We start from the raw sequence: 21,988 nt of genomic DNA on the forward strand, positions 1-21,988 counted from the left end.
GATTACAGGGACTCTCTTTGTACCATTGGAGGTGTTAACACTGGTGCCTTGGCCACATTCAGTTCTAGGCTTGTGTAATCCAGCCTTTTTACATTCCCCCTTCATCCAGTTAGTACTCATTAATTTCTCACTTTGCCTGATCTACTGTGCAGTGGGGCTGTTGCTGCAGAATGCCTGCCACATGTCGAACCAGCTGGGTGCTGCACTTCAGTGGTGAATGAAGAGGGTCCCCTACTCTGTGTGAAGCACTCTGGGATCCTCTGAGATGAAAAGCTCTATACATATACGAGCGATTAATTATTTTTAGACTTGTCATGTAGCGCAGTCCTGAGGAGAGGTGGATACAGCAGATTGTTCATTGCAACCGAGCACCGGTTTCTAATTTTAAAACTGTACTACTCTACAGAGCACACGGAGGTGCAGCTCATTTTCACTCACAGTCTAAAGAACAATAGAGGTTCGTACGCAGGATTCACAGAATGCATTTTGGAAATCCCACAGGTATGTTGTGAATACAGGAGTAGGGACTGCACAAGGCACAACACAGTCTTGTGGGAAGAGACCATTGCACATGCTGATGATTAAGACACAGTCTGTAAGCAGGCTATAACGCTGGGTTATGAAAAGTGATTTATTACTGACTTGCCCTGACTGTCAGCAATGCTTTCATAATAAACACAAAATCCTGTGTTTGTTTGTCAGAGGCTGGTAAAGGTGAGAAATACAACAAAGACATAGACTGTCAAAAGGATCGAGATTTGCAGAGATATGTGCATGAATGTAGTCCTTCAGGGCATGCTGTTCTTGTCTGTGTCCTGTACTGATCACTAATAATGTCTGAAGAATGGTTACAGAATCATATATTTCTATTCATTTTCAAGCAGTGGAATGGGTCAGCTTTAAAAGTGTGTATTAAAGTACAACCCCAAACATGTTTCCAGTATTAGTAAGGGAAGCAAAACTGGTACCACATATATATATATAATGCATTTTTACATACAGTATGTGTGCTTCTCACACATCATTGTGATGGAATATTTGTAGACATGAAACGGAACTTTTATAGTGTAATGTAGTGTGAAATAGAATTCACGCTTACCAGAAGACTGGCAGAAAGGCATCCTTTGAGACACAACTAAATAAAAAATGTGATATACTCTACAAAAAGAGTAGATAAGATGCCTGAATTAGAAAGAATGAGATTCATTAAAGTCGGGGAATATTATCATTAGTCAAAGTAAGCATGGAGATTGGCATGAAAATCACAATTATATCCGAGAACCCACACTGCTTTGCACTCAAAATGAGTTTAAATGTAATTTTTTTTAAGAATACCTCTGAAAGGTTAAAGATATAGAATCACACATTTTAAAAAAAAAATCCATTATTCAGTGACTGATGACCAATTTCTTAGGGAACAACACTAATTATGTGACTTGGCATTTAAGAGAAAATGTGTGATTGATGGTAGCATTACTAATGCCTCCAGTTAGGATTCCATTACAGAAATCATTTGAAATTATAAATATTTAATTGACATTTATATATATATATTTGCCTTTAAATAATATTAATATACGGCATTATTATTTAAGACAAATAATACTATGTAAGTGTATTCAAAACTGAAAGATTCAGGATAATATATAGCAGGAAGAATACATAAGACATATGTAATACAAAATGCAAGTGTAGATTCACACTTAATGGATAACATATGTAGAGCAAATGTCTGGCTGTGCTGTGTGCAGATGCATCTGATTGTACAGTATATGAGTGCTTGTGAATTACATTTCAGGTAATCACCATTACAATCAATACTCCATAAAGCCACAACGTTCTTATAAAAGAATCATCAAGTTCCAAATAGCCAACAGAACAAATTACAAGGAAATTACTGATAGCCTCCTTTGTAAATATTTCAGGTAGTTATGTGAAATTTTATATCGGATATATATATAAAAAATATTTATTATACCTTTTGTGTTTGCATTGAGAATTGATAAGAAGGAACATGATTGGTAAATGCATTTATTAAAGTAATAACCTATTCTTTAATGTATGATACCATAGATAAGCACCTATATTTATGCAGCTGAATGTAAAAATCTTGTTTTGCAGTTCATGGAGTATATTTCTATAGGATTAATAATATGTAATTTCAAAAATACATAAACAGAAGCCCAGAGGCCATTAGTATGTGATGGAAAAGTGTGTTGGCACCAGGCTGGTATACTGTATGTCATTTCAGAGCCATACAGTATATACCACTGGAGATGCAAACGTGGTCTGTGATATGACTAATGGGTCATTCAGCTAGTTAACACAGATCATTCCATTTCTGTGAGTAACTCCTGTGCATATAATCATATAAAAAAATTATTAAGTTGCCAACAATCCCTTGAGAGGAATCTGGCATTTGCAAGAAATTGACATCTGTGCCCAGATACAGAAAAGAAAGTTGTGATTTTTTAATGACAGCACACCTACACAAATGGTAGAAGGTTGCAGGTAATTTGGAAGAAAAAAAGGAAGAGTGTTGCTTGTGAAATGAGTAGAAAATGTAAAAAGTTCATTTAAGATGTGGTGCAGGTGGAAAGGTAGTGTATCGGGTGCTCATACTGTGATCTATATGTGCATATACAGCATCTTTCATAGGGATTTAATGAATCATTCATATTAAAGAATGATGGTGGAAACTATAATTCAAGATTTATTCTTGCCATTGTTAATGTGTGCACCATACGAAGTGAACATTTTTGGAGCAGTGTTCATAACAATGCAATATATACCAAAATCCTCTATTCTTTTAAAGTAGGGGTGATGCATTATCTATGAATCCTGATGTGCACTGGCTGTTACAAGCATCACGTCCTCCCACATCTACAGTATGTTGTGTGATCTTTTCCACCCTTTGTGAGAAACCAACCCAGTTATTAAAAATAACAGCAACTAAGAACACGTGTCAAGAATAAAAGGCACACTTCCATTATATCAAACATAAATTTGAAGTTCATAGTCTTAAAACACATTTGATTCTCGCAGTATGAATTTGCCCTAGAAAGGTAAAAGAATCTCTGAGTGGCAGCTGCCTGGCACTGCAGAATTAAAATTTGACCCATGGTGGAAGATGCCACTATGACACAGATATCAATACTTATTGATCATCAATTGCCTTATTTTTAAAGTGGGGAAAAGGTGGTTCTGAATTAAAGATTACCCTTTGCCACCCACTGTTCTACTTCTAGTCTTTTATTCTCTTCTTAGTTTCTCACAGAGCGGACACATGTTGTTTGAAATGTCATGTCATTACCAGCTGCACGAGAGGCACACCTATGGGATTTATGTATGAGGTGAAGAGAGCTGATTTACTATTCAAATTACATTTAGAAAAGCAGACAAGCTAGGACTGACACATTTTCAAGCTTTTGAGTAAAACATTGCTACTGATCTTAAACGTGGAGAAGCAGTGGTTTTTAAAAAAAAAGTGTGGGCAGATTATCTTGAAGGGTTATGTTGATAGATGGTGTGACAATCCATTGGATCTACTCAAATAAGTGATTGTATTCAGTGTCTCAATGACCTATTAAACCATTTTTAATACATAACAAAACAATCTCACCAAATGTTTATTTAAAAAGGAAACCTGTCAATCAATCCTAGACAAACTCCTTGTTGTTAGTTCCTTTAAGTAAAGTAAGGTTAATTAGCTCCTTGGAAATTCTTTTTATCAGACTGAGCTCTGAGAAATCCATCACCATATATAGCAGAGGGAAACAATTATAATTTGTGCTATAAATTGTATCTGCTCACTCCCTGAGAATACAAGCTTTTGTATGTGTACATTTTGGATAGATTAATAGATTTTATCATCTATGAAGATCTCTCCTCTGAACAGTTATTTTTGTGGCTCATTGCTTAATAACATAAGTGACATTAAATAGACCTAAATACTGTACATGTAAGATTGAATTTTTATGTCAACAAATCTTACATTTCTCATTTTATAATCCAAGTTTTAACTGAAATGTCTGAATTTGATTGTGGTGATGCTATGAGCCGGCTTCCAAGCTCAGAGTAGATGATTCATATTGCCCAACCTTAATATTTGTTAACAGAAATTAACTTCCCTTGCTTGTTGAGCATGCCTTTGCTGCATAAAATGGGTTTAAAATACTTAAATAACAAAGGAAAGGCTTATGCAGTCAAATTAATATTGATTTTCTATTTTGGGAAGCAGGTGAGTTAAGAATCCTGCCACACAGATTAATTCAAAGACATTAACAATGTTTTGGCATCTTTTATTAGAGTCTATGAAATGCTCTAATATAAAGCTGGAAAGGTTTATATCTGAAAAACTTGCTATGGTATCAAGATTATAAAGTGGCATTTGTAAGGTCAAGATGTATTTTACCACAATACAGTATTTGTGTATTTACTTTTTTGTGCTTTTAATAGGAATCGATAATGTGAAGATTTCATGTGCCGTTGATTCTTTGAATTGCTTTTGTTTTTTCTCATGTGTAGTATAACTTGACTCAAAGGGTTTGTTTTTCTACCGCTTTTCACAATAAAATATCAGAAAGTTTGTGAAACTGCAGTGAAACGCACCAGTGCCCAGTTCAACAGAGTAGACCCATGGGTCTTTTAAAAAGCGAATTTATCTATTTTAAGATAAAAAGGTTGAAAGTAGGTCAGAGGTTCTGTGAAGCTATTATTGATTGAGGCATAAGAGGAGCTGTAACAAACAGAACTGAGATTAAATAGTGGATTTTTCTAGATTGGGGGAAAAATGACGATTAAGAACCTAAACTCATCCGACCATTTTCCATTTTAATTTTCAATAGACTTTGAGATAGTGCGTATCAAAATTCATCCAAGATTACATATTAAAAGAGAAATAATAAAAAATACAATCCTGAAGTATAATGGACTCTTTTTATTGCCATCCTCCTGGGACCAACCTGATGAGTTCTGTACAGAAGCAAGTTATTTTTATGCTGATTTATGTCTGTTGAAGTGGGAAAGTAGGTGTATTTGCGTTGTCGTATGCTACATTAGGCTGAAAATGAGATGCTTAAGAAAAACAAACTGATTTTTCACTTAAAGGAACATCATCTGACATTGCATTTTGCTTTTTTTTTTTGCATTTTTCCTGCACTTAGAGAAGTCCCCCTTGTGTTTTGATTTATTAATTTATTTTACAGGCCCAGTGTCAAGTCTTTACATTAGAGCACATGACTGAGCTTCACTCTACCAATGTGTTTTGTTGTCTCCTGCTCCATCTTCAAGGCTGGAATGGAATAACAATGCTGGGTTGATGGGATGAAAATAAATTCACAGAGGGGTGCCATTGTTGTCTACGATATGCAAGACTGAACACAGCAACATCTGCTATTATTTCATTCATAGGAAAGATAGCACTGGAATGACAGAAAATGATGGAATTATATACAGTCCACTAGTATAAAAAAATGGTTTTAGAAAACAGGCACAGGCTAGTTGTCTTACCTAAAGAGTCAGAAGTCAACATCTTGTTTGTATTCAAATCTGCTCACCATCCTGAAGGTATGCTGGAAAATATTAAGTAGAATTTCTCTGGAAGTCAAGGATTTTTTTAGCCACTGGGGTATGGCATGGAATGATTAAGAAAAAAAAACTCTTGTAGAGACAATCATAACATTTATCTACAAACCTTGAATGCACTTAGTGCTGTTTTTTTAACAAGCAAAATGCCTGCCAGTTTCCTTTTCTGAAACAAGCACGCTGATTGTTCTATTAATTAGCCTGAAAGCAGATGACCTCAGGTGACCTCAGACTTCAAACATAGTGACCATTAACTCAGAATCATGTACAGAATACTTTATGGTCACCCTAATACCTTTGCAGTCATGTCTTTGTACTTAATATGCTAACCTGCATGTCCAGTAATCAGTGTCACACTTACGGGTCAGTACACCCTAATGCAAATATGTTTTCTGGCACTGAAAAAAATACTTTAAAAAGAAACTGCTTCAGGAAATTTAAAAAATGGTTTCCATTCCATTTTGTAAATTTAGCTGCTTGGTGCAAATCAAGAAAAGGAAACATTGCATGGAACCAGTAGGCCTCACTAATCAAAAGAATAATGCCTTAGTTGCATTAGTATATTAAAGCAAAACCTCATGGTTGACTTTTAAGCAGTAAGACGAAGTACTTTTTAGTAAAGTTGAAAGGTTTTGTAAGAACCATCCTTCAAGTGTCTCAGACATACGGAATGACACACTGATCACTTTGTACAACAGACCAGATAATGGGAAGGCATTAGTGTGACAGTCTGGGCAAGAGTGTCTAGTCATGACAGAACATCATTTGTAGGGATTGGGGACCTAACTGCACAGTATATACTGATCAAGTCGTGGGACTTCACTTGCTAACTTTCCTGTGGGTTCACCCTTTAATGACAACATTCCAGGAGGACAGTACACCTCCTCATGATGGTCATGGAAGAACAACTTTCTTAAAAAATGTCCTACTCACCAGACGTGTGCCCCACTGAATATCTGCTGGGTTTAAAACCTTAATATTCGTTGGAGACAAACTGGGATGAAGTGTTGTCAAGGGTTCAAAGAATACTAAACAGACACATGTACAGGCTGTATGACAATAATTGGACAGAATGCTACAAGACAGCATCTGCAACCTCATGCATCACAGATGAACAGCTTTTATTGTGTCCAACAATAGCCACATACACTACTAGTGTGACATTGAAGCCCCTAATGAATGTTAATCAGCATAATGAAATGTGCATGTATCAGGTCTGTTCAATAAAATGTCCATGCACCTACTGCAAGGAAATAATGTCATTTTCCTCATAATAACTATAGGATTTTGCTGGTGGTTGTAAGTTTCTCTTGATAACCAATATAGTACTCTGGAACAGTTTTATGTATGAATAATGCTGTGATTAAAATAGCATTTAAAATAATTAAAGCAATGTAATAAAGTGTTAAAAAAGAGACTTCTAATTTTATTTATTCTTATGTTGTTTAGTTTAAATGTAAATTAATCAGAATTTGATTAATTTACATTTAAGTTCATTTTGAGACAGTACTGCTTCCTAACATTAAGAAATGGTAAGAACTAGTTAATATTCATATAGGCATTGTAGATAGATCAATTAAATTGAGAAAAATATGTCCACACTCCCCCAACAGAAGCTCAGTTTAAAGCTAATGCAAAACCACTCGAGTATTAGACAAGAATAATGGTTTTCCAGTGTCTGTGTCTTCAGTATGTGTTACGCAATGATATTCTTTGTTGGTCTCCACTGACTGCTCTGTGTTGTGTACAAGGCCTAACATAGCTATCTCTGCATCTCTGGTGTTTTTTAAACAAATGTGATCTGCATAATATGCCGCAGGCATTTTTGTTTATTGCCTTTATTGTCTTTAAATCCTGTTGATTTAATTAAAAACCTATCAAGGTCTTTCTGTTTGTTAGGCAACTACTAGAGGATTGAATTTAATTGAAACATTAACCTAAACCTCAAAGGAATGTTCATTGAAGAAAATGATATTTTCATCAGGAGTGACATCAACAGTCAGGTTAAAATAAAAAATACAGTATCAGCATAACACCATGTATAGGTTTGAAATATTTTTAAAAGCTTTTTTTAAATATTTTTTAAAAATCCAGAATTTCTTTTAACAAGAAGACAGCTTGTTACTTGTTGCAACAATTATTACACCATTATACAATTATTACAACTATTCTTGTCGAAAGAACATGGACGTTTCAGTCCCTTTTTGACATCTTGATTCCAGCAGATTAATACACTAAGTCATGGTCAATCTGGAAGGGAAACCTATCACACTGCTTGTCTGTGATATGTACCCAGTCAAGAAGCATATTCAATATCTCCATTTCTCTCTCTCTCTCTCTTAATCTTCACAGCTCCTGGCCTGTTGAACAGCATTAATACCTGTCAAGTCAATTTGTTACAATCCATCTCCCTTGGCCAGTCACAGAATCCACCCTGCGATGGAGAGCCTGAGTGAGCTTCAGAACCCACTCCTGGACAAAAACAGCAAACACGTCAAAGGCGATTACAGTTACCAGGGGGACTTTCCCAGCAACCAATACCAGGAAAACATTTTTAATTACTTTGTGAATGGTTCCAGCAAAGCCAAGACTCACCAACTCCTCGATGCCACATCGCTGCACCTTGCAGTAGAAGCCTTCTACCGGCCAAACTTCATTTTGTACAAGGATGAAGCCAATGCTAAAAACAAGGATTATAAAAGCGAGTGTTGCGAGACCACTTTCACAGAAAATAAAGACTCCGGTGTCGAAAACACAGAAGATCAAGAGTCTAAACTCCTAGAACTGGGTGACAATGATGTGAAAATCCAAACGGTGTCTTATGAGGTAGAGGAGGAAGAGTACCACGAATATGAGGTAAGGTGAAGGTGGTGGAGAGAGGGAAAGGTATTTTGTACCATGTCTTAAAACATGATAACTCATTCCTCTGCAAAGTACTGAAGAAGATTTAACATAGCTGGAGAATATTTTTATAAGGGCAATAAATTACATTCATTAGAGGTTAGTCCTCTAATCATTTTCCAAGCTGAAGTTTGCCTGTTCATATTTTAGATTTATACTGTGCATTTTGTATTGTTTTTCCATCATAAATCAGTGTACTGTACCATCATTTCATTGTGCTTTACTATACTTTGCATTGTGGCATTTCAGTGTTACATTACCTTCTTTTACAAGGTTTAAACTTTAATTTAAAAGTTGTTTAGTTAAAGTTCTCACTCAACATTTTTTTTTTCAGATAAAATAACTCTGCAATGTAGACTCTATGTCTTTATACTTTGGGGGTCCTCATAACCCATCTGGATCCCTGACTCAGTTCTGTTCCGCAGGGAGAGGAATGAATCTTATTTTCCACCTTTTTTCCTGATCTAGTACCTGTCAAACCTCAGTCTATCCCAGAAACCTGGAACTAGATTACAAATACAGAAAATATTGCAGCAGACAATGCAAGATACAGTAGCTCTGTGTTGTTGTCCAAGCTCTTGCATAGTCACACTCTTTTTAATGGAAAAATAAATTACAGAGACTAAAATCAAGACTGCCATGTGAAATCCATTAGGGGATTTACAATATGATTACTGTGACCTGATTTCTTAATTTTGTATTAAAATATACAGCAGCAGACCAAAACCTTGGCTTCCTTCATTCATAACAAAATGATTCATCACCTAATTTTAACAAATATTGTTTTAATGGAATAGGATTCAATAAAGACAGGTGAGGGTAAGTCACAGAGCTCACATTGAAAAAGTGGCAAAGTTCTGCCCTCTTATGGACACAGCTTGTGTCAGGGATGCTGACGTGCTGTTATTTATAAGTCACTACTTCAGACTCACAAGAAAACACCTCCATTTGGTATATAGTTCATATTCTTGTTTATTTCCGAATGTAAAAGAGAAGAGACTTCAAGAGACGTCAAGAGAAGTCTGACTTCACAGCCAAAGACTAGGTCATCAGAATGCTGCTGTGTGTATTCCACAGGATCAAAATATGATCACTTGCCTTTTTGTAGCTCACAGACCTTTGAGTTTCAAATTGTGTCATTTCCAGTGTTAACACAGTCGAGACTCTGTCCAGAGTTCTTTGATCTAACAGTTCCAACATTGTGAATGCTGTGATTCCACACATCATAGAAGATAAGGGCTGAATAGCAATATTATCCATATTGGTAGCACACATCTAAAAGTATAGGAAAATAATTGAAAGCTAATGGTCTGCATTCCTTTAATGACACTAATTCACATAGGATTGTGGTAAAAGTTCACTTTCAGCTCACTGTTTGAGTGAAGACAGAGGCGACTTTATGCTGGGAATAAAATCATGTGAACAAATGTAATACTAACTCGTATTTTGTTTTGGTAGTTTTTTCATGTGCTTGGAAATAGTCTTGTTTTGTTAAAGGTTTCTACTATATATGACTTGTGCAGTATTGCAAGTATATTGAATGTCAACACATTAATATCATTTACCTCAGACAGCATCCTTCTGCAATACACTGATTTATGAACAGTATTGGATCCTGTAGGTTTTGTGTAACCCAACAGAAATACAGTACATACATTTTTAACTAGACATGGAGAAAATAAACTCAGTATACAGATATTTCTTTTCATTTTCATATATCAAATATTTTATGAAAGAGAACCATGTTCGAAAGTATTGAGCTCAAAGCATTACCCTTTCCAGTTCTTACTCACTTCTATTACCAAGGCTGATCTTTCTTAAGACCTCTCTCGGGAATAACTCATTTCTCAGAAGACCATAATCAATTACCTAGCACCAGTGCACAAGTGATCATTTCAACATGGTGCTGTCCCTCGACATTCATAAGGCCATCCAGGTGCCATGGATTCTCAGGATCAGGGAAAGGATTTGAGGAACATTAAGAAAAAGTCTCGAAGCAGGCACATCTTCACAATGCACAAAAAAATGACTATTGATTTTGAGAGCAGTCAGTCTGAAAGAATAACTGGATTGTTTGCATGGCAATGTTTCGACACAAATGCAGCTGGAGCCTCTGGGGCACTGCAGCAAAGAACGTTCAGCAGCTATTACAGCTTTTTTTATAAAAGAAACATGAATCACACAAACACCTGTGTGTGCTTTTAAGCAACACAGGGTAATTTATGAACACAGAAAGCTGCATTCTGAATCTCAGACTTTTTACGTCTGGACTGTTTGACTCAAATGCTATTTTCTCAGAGTGAATTAGGCAGCATCATTATGATGTTCCTTGCTGTAAATATAACAGTCCACATCTAATCATCCCACCTAAGCTATTCCTCCTACAGACAAAAGAAAATAAATGCACAAACACTCCTACAGCTGCACAATCATATCTAAGGAAGCCTTAATACCTCAGATGTTGGACCAAATTATACTTTGGCTCAGATATAATCATAATTTAATTTAATAAACCAGTTATATATTTGAATCCCAATGCATGGTGATGCATTTCCATTGGAACATGAAAATTTGCAGTTGATATCTCCATTGAGATTATTCCCCCATCTTTGGTCCTATCTACGTTTTCTCTTTAAAAGAGTACTTCTGATTTACAGAACAGACAAAAACATCCATCACACAGAGTTTCAAAAAGAAAAACTCATGTCCTCACTAGAGTTCACCATTACAAATTAGTTTGCTATTCTTCTGCGCATAATGATAGCCTCCATACGCTCATTATCTCTGAATCCAAATGGAATCCAGACGAGGGAAACAATAGTGTCAAAATGAGAACACAGGACACTTGGAGATCCATTTCAGGTGTGGGAGCATGAAGCGTTAATTTGATGTGCAATCATTATTCTTTGAACATGTGAGGCGAGCCTGAAGACAAAAGTACCTGATAACACTTTCATCCATCTATGTTGGGATTTTATCTAGAAAAAGCTTCAAGTTTCAAACCTGCTGATAATGCTGATGATTATGAGGATCTGCTGGAGCCAATTTTATCTACACAACAAAGAAACATACGGTTTTTAAAATGTGGCTTAGAATAGAATTTGATGTGGTGCATAAAACAACAAAAACGTTTAAACTTTCAGTATTGAGAACCATAGTCTCTGTGGGAGCTGTTCTGGTTCCTGTGCTTAACCACGCTTGGCAGGTGGCTGTGTTATTCTATTCTGTGCAATCAATTGAGAAGGTCTGGACTTTTCTAAGCTGTATTAATTTGTTTTCAGCACCCTGAACTGTGATTTTTATGTTAGTGGGATACTATAGAATACATCCTTTAGTACATTTTGTACACAAAAATCTTTGAAAAGTGCAGTAAAGATAAAACTATTAGAAAGCTAGAGTCATAAAAGCCTAATTAATCACTGCTGTATAATAATGGGCCTGTCTGTGTCAACATCAGCACCAGGCGCAGTAATTTTACTGTCTCACAGCCCCACACTTATCTTAAATAAATAATGATGCTTTAGGAGAACCATTCAGGAGAAATGATCAATATTCTGAAGTTAAAAAATACATTGGTAAAGCATAATTCTGAAGCTTAAGCTTAGTTTTTCTTTTGCAAATTCAGTTAGGATTTAAGGTTAGTAAATTAAATAAATGTTTCTGCTCTGAAGTGTAATTTTATAATAGTTTTACTAACATTATACTTTCAAAGTTAGGTATCTAACAGTTTTTTATATGTATTAAACTCCCTTAAATTAAAAAGGTCAAACCTTCAGCAATGGTTTTCATAGGCAAAATGTGCTTTTCCTAGTCTCCTATTTCTAGGGCACTCATCAGGGTTTATTTTCACCTCTGGTGGGCCTCACCTTTAAAACCATTAGCACTATTTCTGTTCACAATACTCATCGCTGTGTATCATTGGGTGCTGATATCATAGTGTGTGAAGACACTGTCTCTCAAGCCTGCCTCATCTACCATATTTGATGATTTCAGAGTTAAGAATATAATTGTTCAAAGTTTGCATTACTGACAGCAAATTTTGCAATACAGAAAAAAGGCTAGCTTCTGATTGTAATAGACAAACACTTTGGATAACGTCTTATTTAAATAGCATTTTTTTAACCTGAACAGGCAGATACAGTACATCCTCTCCATTCTTCTTATGCTCATGTCTTCCTAATAGGTATGAATGTGCCTCCTTGAAACTTAACACCTGCCTCCTTGAAACTTAACACCATGCTCTATCCTGATATCGTTTAAATGGAGCCTTTCGCTGCATGGATCCAGGGTGGAGGGAGGCTTGGACAGCTGTCGTTGATGTTGTCTAGTCTGTATTGCAGACTGCTCCTGTCAGCCATCTGATTAGCAATCCTTTGTTTAGAAACGTGGAAAGGGGTGACACCACCAATGGCTGAGAGAACAATGCTGTTGAAGTATTCTGGTTTGTTAAAGTTTTGATAAAACCTAGTCCACAAATCAAATTATCAGTGTGGAAGGCACAAATTGAAATGATCATAAGGCGAGCAATAGCTTCTCCATTTGTTCAATGCATTCCTAATGAAAACATACTCATACCCCATTCTTTTAACTGTTCATCTGCAGCTAACAGCCTTCAGATATTTCTTTATTACATATTGCATATCTATTAACTTTAAATTTACATTAGACTAGTATAATGTACGAGCTCATTAATGGCTGTGGTAGCCTTACTTTTGACACTTTGAGCATTTCTCTGCTTATGTGTATGCAGTCACAGCAGCAAAGGGCTATGTCAAATTTTATGTCTGCTGGTTAAATTTAGAGGAAAAGAGACATCCAGAGATAAGCCTTGATATCCTGCCTCAGGAGAAGAATGCATTCATTGGTGCTCACAGCCTAATAGCAATTTCTCTGCAGAATTTATGAAAAGAAAACCAATCATGTCAAAGATTTGAAGGCTGGATTTATTACTATGTCAAACCAAGGCCAATAATGATTTTTTTTCTTACCTCTGACATTCAAAAGGGGTCAATAAGATCCAGTGTAGAAGACAGTGGCAAATAATGTGAATTCAATTCTTGAGCCTTAAAATCTCTTCTTTTTATGCTTAATGTGTATACTTATGATGCTCTAATACAAACAGATTGCACTCACTATGTAAATATTAACTGGGAATGAAGTTTATAGCACAAATCCTTTGACAATGTGCAATCAGACTGTTGGCCATGAGCAGCCCAAGTCAGATAGGTCATATTTCTCAATGTCAAAGGCTATGGACAATAACATCTGCTACAAGCAGGTGCATTATTAGCAGTGACATATCCAGTTTATACAGTGTTCAGTCCCAGCCAGTATCTTTTCAGGTTTCGTGTCTACAAAACATTACATTATATTCTTTTTACTGTATTTATGTGCTGTATCTTAATTTTACTTTAATCCATCTAACAGACCAGCCATTTCCCTGGGCCAGAGCCACAAGGCAATTAATTATGTTCTTAATTAAAAACAACAACAATGGCTTTATCTCTGAGCCAGCTTTGAAAACAAACTGTCAGACATAAACAGTTTTTTCGCAGCATTCAGTATCCATGAACAGCTTGAGATTGACAGATGCTATACCTTTCATTTTCACAAATATCTTCACAGCGAATCAATGCTTACACATGTATGCAGTGAATTATTATATTACATGAACACAAAGAATTTGTCAATTCAAAAGTAGGCCTTAAGCTATCCAAGCAAGAGCAAAGAAACAAATCTTATACAGATTTTAATAGAGATAAAACAGAACAGTACTCTCAGTAGACTAAGGAACTCCAAGCTGCAATTGTTTTGAATAATCTCGGTCATTGACATATGAAAGGTGCAAATTGGTAGATTTTATATTTCCCAAAAGTGTGTGAGGATTAACTGCTGCATGCCATCACCTGAATAGACAATTGGTCAGGTGACTGCTTGCATGTCACTCAGCCTCTCTGTCTTCCTCTTCCTCTTCCTTTTTCTCATAACATATTGGGAAGCTCTAAAGTTACACTTCAGTGACAATACTAGTATTGCTGCTAGTGAAAAAAAGGCCTCATAACAAGTCACTTCATTACTCTATCACTCAATGACACTCAGAGTAGGGCACTATTTGATTGTGCTGTTTACAGTAGGAACCCGAAGCCCAGACAGCTGTGGGATATTAGAATACTAAATTGCTAGCACAATTTCACAATTGATTCTAGAGCCTATACTGAAGAAAAGCCTGTATTAATTAGACAGTTGTGCTCTCAAAAGCAAACCCCTGCTTTTAAACAGAGGAATAAGGCTGTTATATTAGCCCGGCATGTAGATTTGCATTAGGTTAGCTGAGGGATTCATTCACCCAGTAAAGGACAGGCTTCAGACAGATGGCTTAGATTTAAAATCCTGGCATCTCCGTATGAGATACGCACAGATGAAATGACACGCTGAAATGCAGCATTTTGCACACCATCCATTCATCTTCTCTAACTACTTTATCCACAGAGGATCACTGAGAGCTCCAGTCAGACTCGGTAGGCACCTAGCAGAGCCACACCCTGGACTATCAGAGAGCACACACACATACAGTGCAGTACACATTCACCCACATATGCACAAAGAGGGAAACCTAGAGACAGCAATTAACCTGAACAGCATGTTTGTGGGAGGAAACTGGAACAGCTAAAGAAAATTGATGCAAACACAGAGAGAACATACAAATGCCACACAGACAGAGTCTGATTTCAACCAAGGAGCCAGTGCTACCCCATGCACCACAGTGTGTTTTGGGCACCATTTGTGGAATAACTTTGACGAAACGTCAGAGCCCTCATTCTGGAAGAAAATGTTGTTTAAGAAGCTAATAAATGCAGAGACTATCATAAGCTAATTATACCAATTGCACAAAGGGAAATATTATGAGTGACTTTTCTGCTTGAGACTCATGCTTTTGTAAAATTATAATTGGCTGGTAAGCTTTTACAGACACTGCATCGAGCAACACAGAACACCAGACTCCCTGACTTTCTTGTTGTCCTTTTAAATTGCCTCATTTATTTTCCACCAAGAACATCCATTTCCATTTATTTTCTTTCCATCTAGTCCCTGGGATTATTTTTGATTTGCACAATAACAAGAGTAATAAATGAATTCTCTTTTTGATAGGCTATTTATTTATACAAACAGGAGCAGACATGAGCATAACACAATGGCGACAGTTTCGTTCCCAAAAGGTCACTCCAGGAACTGACGTCTCATAAATTTGAAGTCAGACCAAAACACTTAAAGACAGAGTCTTCCCATTAAATATCCCATTTGTCATTGACATACTGTGCCAGGGAACAGAAGACAGAAGCTAAAACAATACAAGGAAAATGTCAAAGAATTAGCAAACTGACTAGAAACTGACTGTTTCTTTTGAAAGTCTGTGCAACTTATTTTATTGTACAATGCAGCCCCAAAAAAGGAAAGTAAGAAAGGGAATAAAAAGTTCTTTCTCTAATGCTGTGAAGCCAATTTGCCAGGTAAATTACATCGTCTTTTTTTCTGTTTTCCCTGTCACCTCACAAGGACAAAACAATCAGTTAATCCTGTTTTATCTGTCAGCATTCTCATGAGTGTTGACAGAATACAAATTCTTTGCCATCCAGGAGGCACAAGCTGTGTGCTGGTTGTGATGGCAGAGAACATGACAAGGGCAGATTGAACGACTTCAAATCATGATGAGCTTGCTGCCTTTCTGATTCTCTGTGTCAGATGTGTGCAGCTGCACTAAAGAAGACAGAGCTCATCCCACTGGATAAGAAGATAATATGGGGAAATATTTCAGCATTTTCGGCTGAGGAAATGGCAGTTGATGCCATTCTCTTTTGCCTCAACAACCAGCACTAAATTAAGGAAACTTAAAAAAACAACTCTATATAATAATAATTTCTAACATTACATATTCTCAGTCAACTGTAGTATTTAAAAAGGACTTGACCCAAAAGGCTTTCCAAAGCCTTTGACAATGGAAAAAGCGTAACCCTTTAATGTAGGGGCTGTTAATATGCTTTTACGGTATGTAGGGGTTGCTTTATGAATGATAAACTAGCTACCAGAAGTGGAACAAACAGCCCCTTGTTAACAGAATGCAATAAATCATTCATTGCAATTCTGATTTGCAACCACAGAATTATCTTTTCGAAGCATTTGTAAATGGGATAGTTTAAACAGAACATATTTGGTTTTCCCCCTAAACAGACAATTTTGACTTTATGCTACAACCGGTGATTATTCCAAAGAGGTGTTGGCATTACACTCTTGTTTCACCTGTAGGTGGAAGACGTGGCACCAGTCCTTATTGCACAAGGCTATAAAACCATCAGATCCAGATGGTCAGAGTGGTTCTGTGATAGAATCAGAAACTCCCCAGAGACTGCACTGCAGTTTGACCTACTAATACTGTAGCAGATCACAGGTGCCTTTCTCAGGGTTGGAGATGAGCCAGTGCTATTCTAGCATTCTAGTGGGAAAGAAAGCAATATATCATTGGCAAGGATAGAGATGAGTGTCCTATTTTCTGTTACCAGCTAAAGAATAAATACAGCAGAAAAAAGCATTTTTATAACTTTCCTAGAATTGCTCGCTATAAAATGTGCCTTTCCAAAAAAGGAAGCCATCAGTCACATTGAATTAATAATGTTTCAGATTTTTTTTTTTTATTATTTCTTTCAAGGACATTATGGGCATAAATGTATTGAAATCCATTCTACATTAACTGAAATGTACTATATATAAACATTTGATGTATTGAAAGTCGCAGTTTTAAATACAATTGCGCTGTCAAATCAGAAAGAACTTGACGGTCCTATTGAAATATTTCCAGAACATTACATACTATTCTGTACAGACAAGCACAAGCAAGCACAAGAACGAAATTCCAAGGCTTGTCCTTTGAATTTTAAAATGCAGCAAAAAAAGTATCTGAATCTGATCATTACCAATGCTAATGAGACTCATTTTATATGTTCTAGATGTAAAATGACTTGTGCCTTTTTTGGAACACACATCTGTTCAATATTTTATAACAGCTATTACTAATTAGGCAGGTTTGTTAGGACATGGGAATGAAGATGTTACCCAACTACACCTTGACTGCCTGGGGCAGTGCTGCTTTCTGCACTAGATGAACCAATCATTTGAGCTGGGAACTCATGGCAAGCAGGTATTGATACCTATTCACTTCTCCAGTTTCTCATGGATTCTCACCTCAGTTTAAGAGATTCCTCTGTTTGAATCCGTTATTGCAATTGCTACTACATTGCTAATGAACTGAAATGTTAAGTCTTACCTACATATGTTATTGATGCTTAAAGGGGCAATGCAAAGTGATTGATTATGAATAGCAGTGATATAATAATTCACAGTAGTGGAGGAAGTGAGCTGAGGCAAGAGTAAATGATTATGCCGTGTTGTTTTTTTTTTATATAAATACATAAGAAGACAAGACGTACATATTTTTCAAGCCAAGTGAGTATTACCTTATACTTAGATTAGATATAGGCTTTGTTGGATGATGGATGAATCCCCCCAGAAAAAGAGAAACAATGCCTTTTCAACAATGCCAGGGGCAGCAAAGTAAAGGGCACCCTGATGTCTCCACAGAGCGACTGTTCCAGCGACAGCGAGAGCGAAGACAACTTCATAATGATCCCCCCGCGGGACCACTTGGGTCTGGCCATTTTCTCCATGCTCTGTTGTTTCTGGCCTCTGGGCATCGCGGCCTTCTACTTCTCCCAGGGGGTAAGGGTCTTTTTCCCAGATGCGTGCTGGGCCTGTTCCCTCGGTTTGAAGGTACTGTATGCAGTAACTGCAAGAGCTGCCTTGCTGGTGCTACGACTTCTTATTTCCAGCCGTTTCCCTGAGTGAAAGTAACTTTCTTAAACGAAAAAGGCTACTATTGGTAAGGCTTGATTTGAATGTTGCTGCGGAATGGCTTCATAAGCCCCTCATGGCGGCTACACAAGACGTTACAATCACATGCATAATGCTTTGCGGCAACGCGCTCAAATTAAATAATGCGTACATAAGAGGTGACAACATTTGCTTCGGCATCATTTCTAGTGCTCATGATTTCTATGGCTAGGCACAATCCAAGCTGGAAACTATGCTAAAGGATATGCCATGATCTGTGTGCATGTCGCTATAAAGCATTAAGCATGTGATTAAGTATACTGTGTAGCTTGGAAATAATAACCCCGATTTTTTACTATGAGTATGTTATTCTGCTTACCCACTTATTCGGTTTGCTTCCATGAATTCTGTGCTGGATTGCCAATGCTCCTCACATGGTCTTCCCAACCAAACAAATAATCATTTTGGACTGATCTGACCCTATTACTCTAAAAGAAGCTCCTGTCTCTGGTGACGGACTTCGGGAAAGACCGAAGTGAAGAGCCTCTTCCAATCAGCACCCTACACACAAACACACACATTGCCTGTGCCCACACTTCAACATCAACAAGCTCTTGCCGAATGTAAGAGGCGGTCATATTAGACCGCCTGAAGAGCTCTGCAATCAAAGAAAAGCTCACCACGAATTATTTTTAATACATGTCAGAAAATATTTGCTTTTGTGATGCCAAAATATAAAGTGTGCAAAAACGTATTGGAAAGTGATTTTTCAGTGGCGACAGTGGTGTGGCAGTTGGTGCTATTGCACCAGAGCTCCCTAAGGCTTTCTGCAGCTCACACCAGGCTAATGAGGCTTCTGATAATGGATGGAAGAAATATATCATGACTTCAATAATCGCCGTGGACAGTTTTTACAGTATTTTACAGAAAGTTCTCAATGTATCAGACGTAACCATTCCTGCAGTATTAACTTTTATAATTTGAGATGATTTTTTTTAAAAGATGATAATTAATATGTCATTTCTGTTCCCATGGCCCAGACTTTCCTGATCTGCAACTCGTGGCTCATTCTAACACGTTATTTTGATAAATGAAGGCGACAGTTTAAAATGGTAAAACCACCATTATTGTTTTTTTTCCCACCTTTCCTTTAAGACCATGCTACAAGACATTTCTTCACATTGTCAAAGTAACACATTAATCACAGCCTCTGTGTAGAAAAGAAATCAATAACTTTTACGGGCCATGTCCTGTAACAACAGTGCCAAAAGTCAACACTTTGACAGCTACATAATACCTGAACCGGTTATTCCAGAAGTAAACAAGAGAAAGAAAGCAGACTAATGCTGATTCAAGCAGTGGTGTTTATTGAGTGCTAAAGTCACGACTTTTACAGTAGCTGATTTTTATGAAGAATTACATGGGATTGCAGTGACTCTCAAATTCAGGGGCTCCTGTGTGGCTCAGCTGGTAAAGATCCTCACCCCAAGCACAGGTTGAGTGCTGTGATCCAGACTTCACATTTCTGAGTCAGGATCATGTCACCAGCCTGCTATAACCAGAATTCCTCATGCAGCAGTCCACAACTTCACTCCACACTGCCAGGGATCAGGGCTGGGATTAGCTGGCTGAGTCTCTGTCAGTGCTCTCTCAGCGTGAAAGCGGGCAGTGAGTAAAGCCTACTGGCAAGGGGCATGTCAGTCCTCAAATCAGTGCAGAACGTCCGTGAAGTTCATACCACGTCAAAAGATGATTAGCTCAATAGGAGGGTGGTTTGGAAGAGCTTGTGTGCCCTTCCTACTTCTTTCCTTGCTGAAGCTCACTGGCATTGTGAGCTGAGATGTAAAGAGAAACTTGGGATTTTGTTTTAAATGAAAAAAGAATAGTTTTGAGCCATAAAAATAAAGTTCACCCTGCCATCAAGGGGCTCACACTTAAAGTGCTTTGTTTGCAGTGTGGGCTGGGCCCTGCTGTCTGCCGGTTCTGAGCTTGAATCTAAGACAGCTGTGCTTGGCTGCACCCTGCCTGTGACTCACATTAAGCTCAGGACTGCTGGGACTGATTAGGGAGATGGAGCACAGGCAAAGCTTGGGGTGAAGTGTGCCAGTGACCTCTTGTTCCTTCTGGGAACGCAAGCGACTGAGCCTTACAAATTAATGACTGATACCAGAGGCTGGCTATTTATATTCTGGACCCGCAGAGTGAGAAGTGGCAGCAGTGGCATTCACTTCTGATTGCAGTGGTGAACTAGGACAGGTACTGTAGGACTCTGGTTTCGGGAAAACAAAAGATACAGAAAGGGAGGAAATGACTACCAAATCCAAAGCAAAAAAGCTTTACAGATCACAAATTACAACATAGAGCATCTAAACAATGTACAGTAACTCAACACTTTAGTGTACAGGCTTTTAAAACAACCTCCAAACTGTATTTAGAAAATATCAGTTGTGTGAGTTTACTCAGGTTTAGTATTAGGCAAGTATTAGGCTAGATGTAACATTTACTGTACACATAAATCATCTCCAAAAGAGTTTATTTATTTTGTGTAGAAGACTAATACTTTGCTCCAAAGTGGCTATGATGAGCACGAGTTGCAAAGGAGCTGATTATTTTTTGTTTTGACAAGAAAGGTAATAAGGATATTAACATCACTAATTAACATTTTTCTTGATGAGGCAAAACAAACTTAGAGCAATCTTTCAGGAGATGAAAATCTGAGCTCCCCTATTTGCTTAATGACATGTTGAAAATTAACTATACACACATTTTTGAATCAATCTATTTTTCCTTGATCAAACTGCTTGCAGTAGAGGACTGGTTAAAAACCATTCTGTTACTCCTTTGTTCTTGTCTTTTAGTTTTGACCTCATTCTTTCCTTGTGTAAAGATTATACAGTATGTGCCAGATATTGCAGACGTTTAATAGATGTGGTCCTGTTTATCAAAGTATACTGTAGCTCTATCTTAAACTAGAGAAACAAAATGATCTCTGTTTGCTGGCTGGGTACTTCAGACAGCAGATTTGAAAACCATATGGTTTCAGTTGCTCATGTGCTCTGTGCAAGAAGGTCTCAGTCCTGGTTCTGGGGTGCCTGTGGGTTTTTGTCCCAGCTGGATCTTCGGTCACCAGTGCTAACTGCAGCCAGTAACTGTGCTGCTTGCTGGTTTAGACCTTTTCCGCACCTGGTTTTAAAACTGCTCCCTGATAAAATACACACTCAGCACACAGAATGTCATGGAGTCTCTCCTCAATTTGCAGATCCCAAATTTGCTCCCTTCCTTCTGACTAAACAGCTCTCTTAACAGGAGATCAATTGCTAATGAACAGGCACAGATGAGAGAGACACTGTGTTGGGTAACTTCCATAGTGAGTCAGTGTATTTCTTGCTGGATATATTATATTTCTGCTACCCTACCTGATTGAAAACAGCCCAGAAGCCCACTAATTAGCACAGGGTTAAATTACTGATCTCATTCAGTATTTTAAAAGCTGAAAGCAAATTTAAGAAAGTGGGACTCAAATAGAAAAATTAGCCTGGGATAAAGAACTTTGCTGGATCAAAAACCAAAGACACAGGGAATAGCAAGACCAGGACTGAGAACCCTAACCCTAACCCTAACC

The 21,988-nt window shown here is 37.4% G+C and overlaps 1 protein-coding gene across 2 annotated transcripts in view; it reads left to right on the forward strand.

Annotated features, from left to right (window-relative positions):
- syndig1l (synapse differentiation inducing 1-like) overlaps positions 1 to 21,988 on the forward strand; it is a 73,812-nt gene that overhangs the window by 45,393 nt on the left and 6,431 nt on the right. For both annotated transcript variants that reach the window (XM_088647994.1, XM_088647993.1), the window contains exons 2-3: positions 7,939 to 8,442; positions 18,118 to 18,255. In XM_088647994.1, the coding sequence (XP_088504120.1) occupies positions 8,026 to 8,442; positions 18,118 to 18,255 (555 nt within the window). In that variant the 5' untranslated portion in view covers positions 7,939 to 8,025. The remainder of the gene's footprint in view (positions 1 to 7,938; positions 8,443 to 18,117; positions 18,256 to 21,988) is intronic.

This window comes from Lepisosteus platostomus, chromosome 10, assembly GCF_059453375.1.
Source record: "Lepisosteus platostomus isolate fLepPlt1 chromosome 10, fLepPlt1.hap1, whole genome shotgun sequence".
Classification (NCBI taxonomy): domain Eukaryota; kingdom Metazoa; phylum Chordata; class Actinopteri; order Semionotiformes; family Lepisosteidae; genus Lepisosteus; species Lepisosteus platostomus.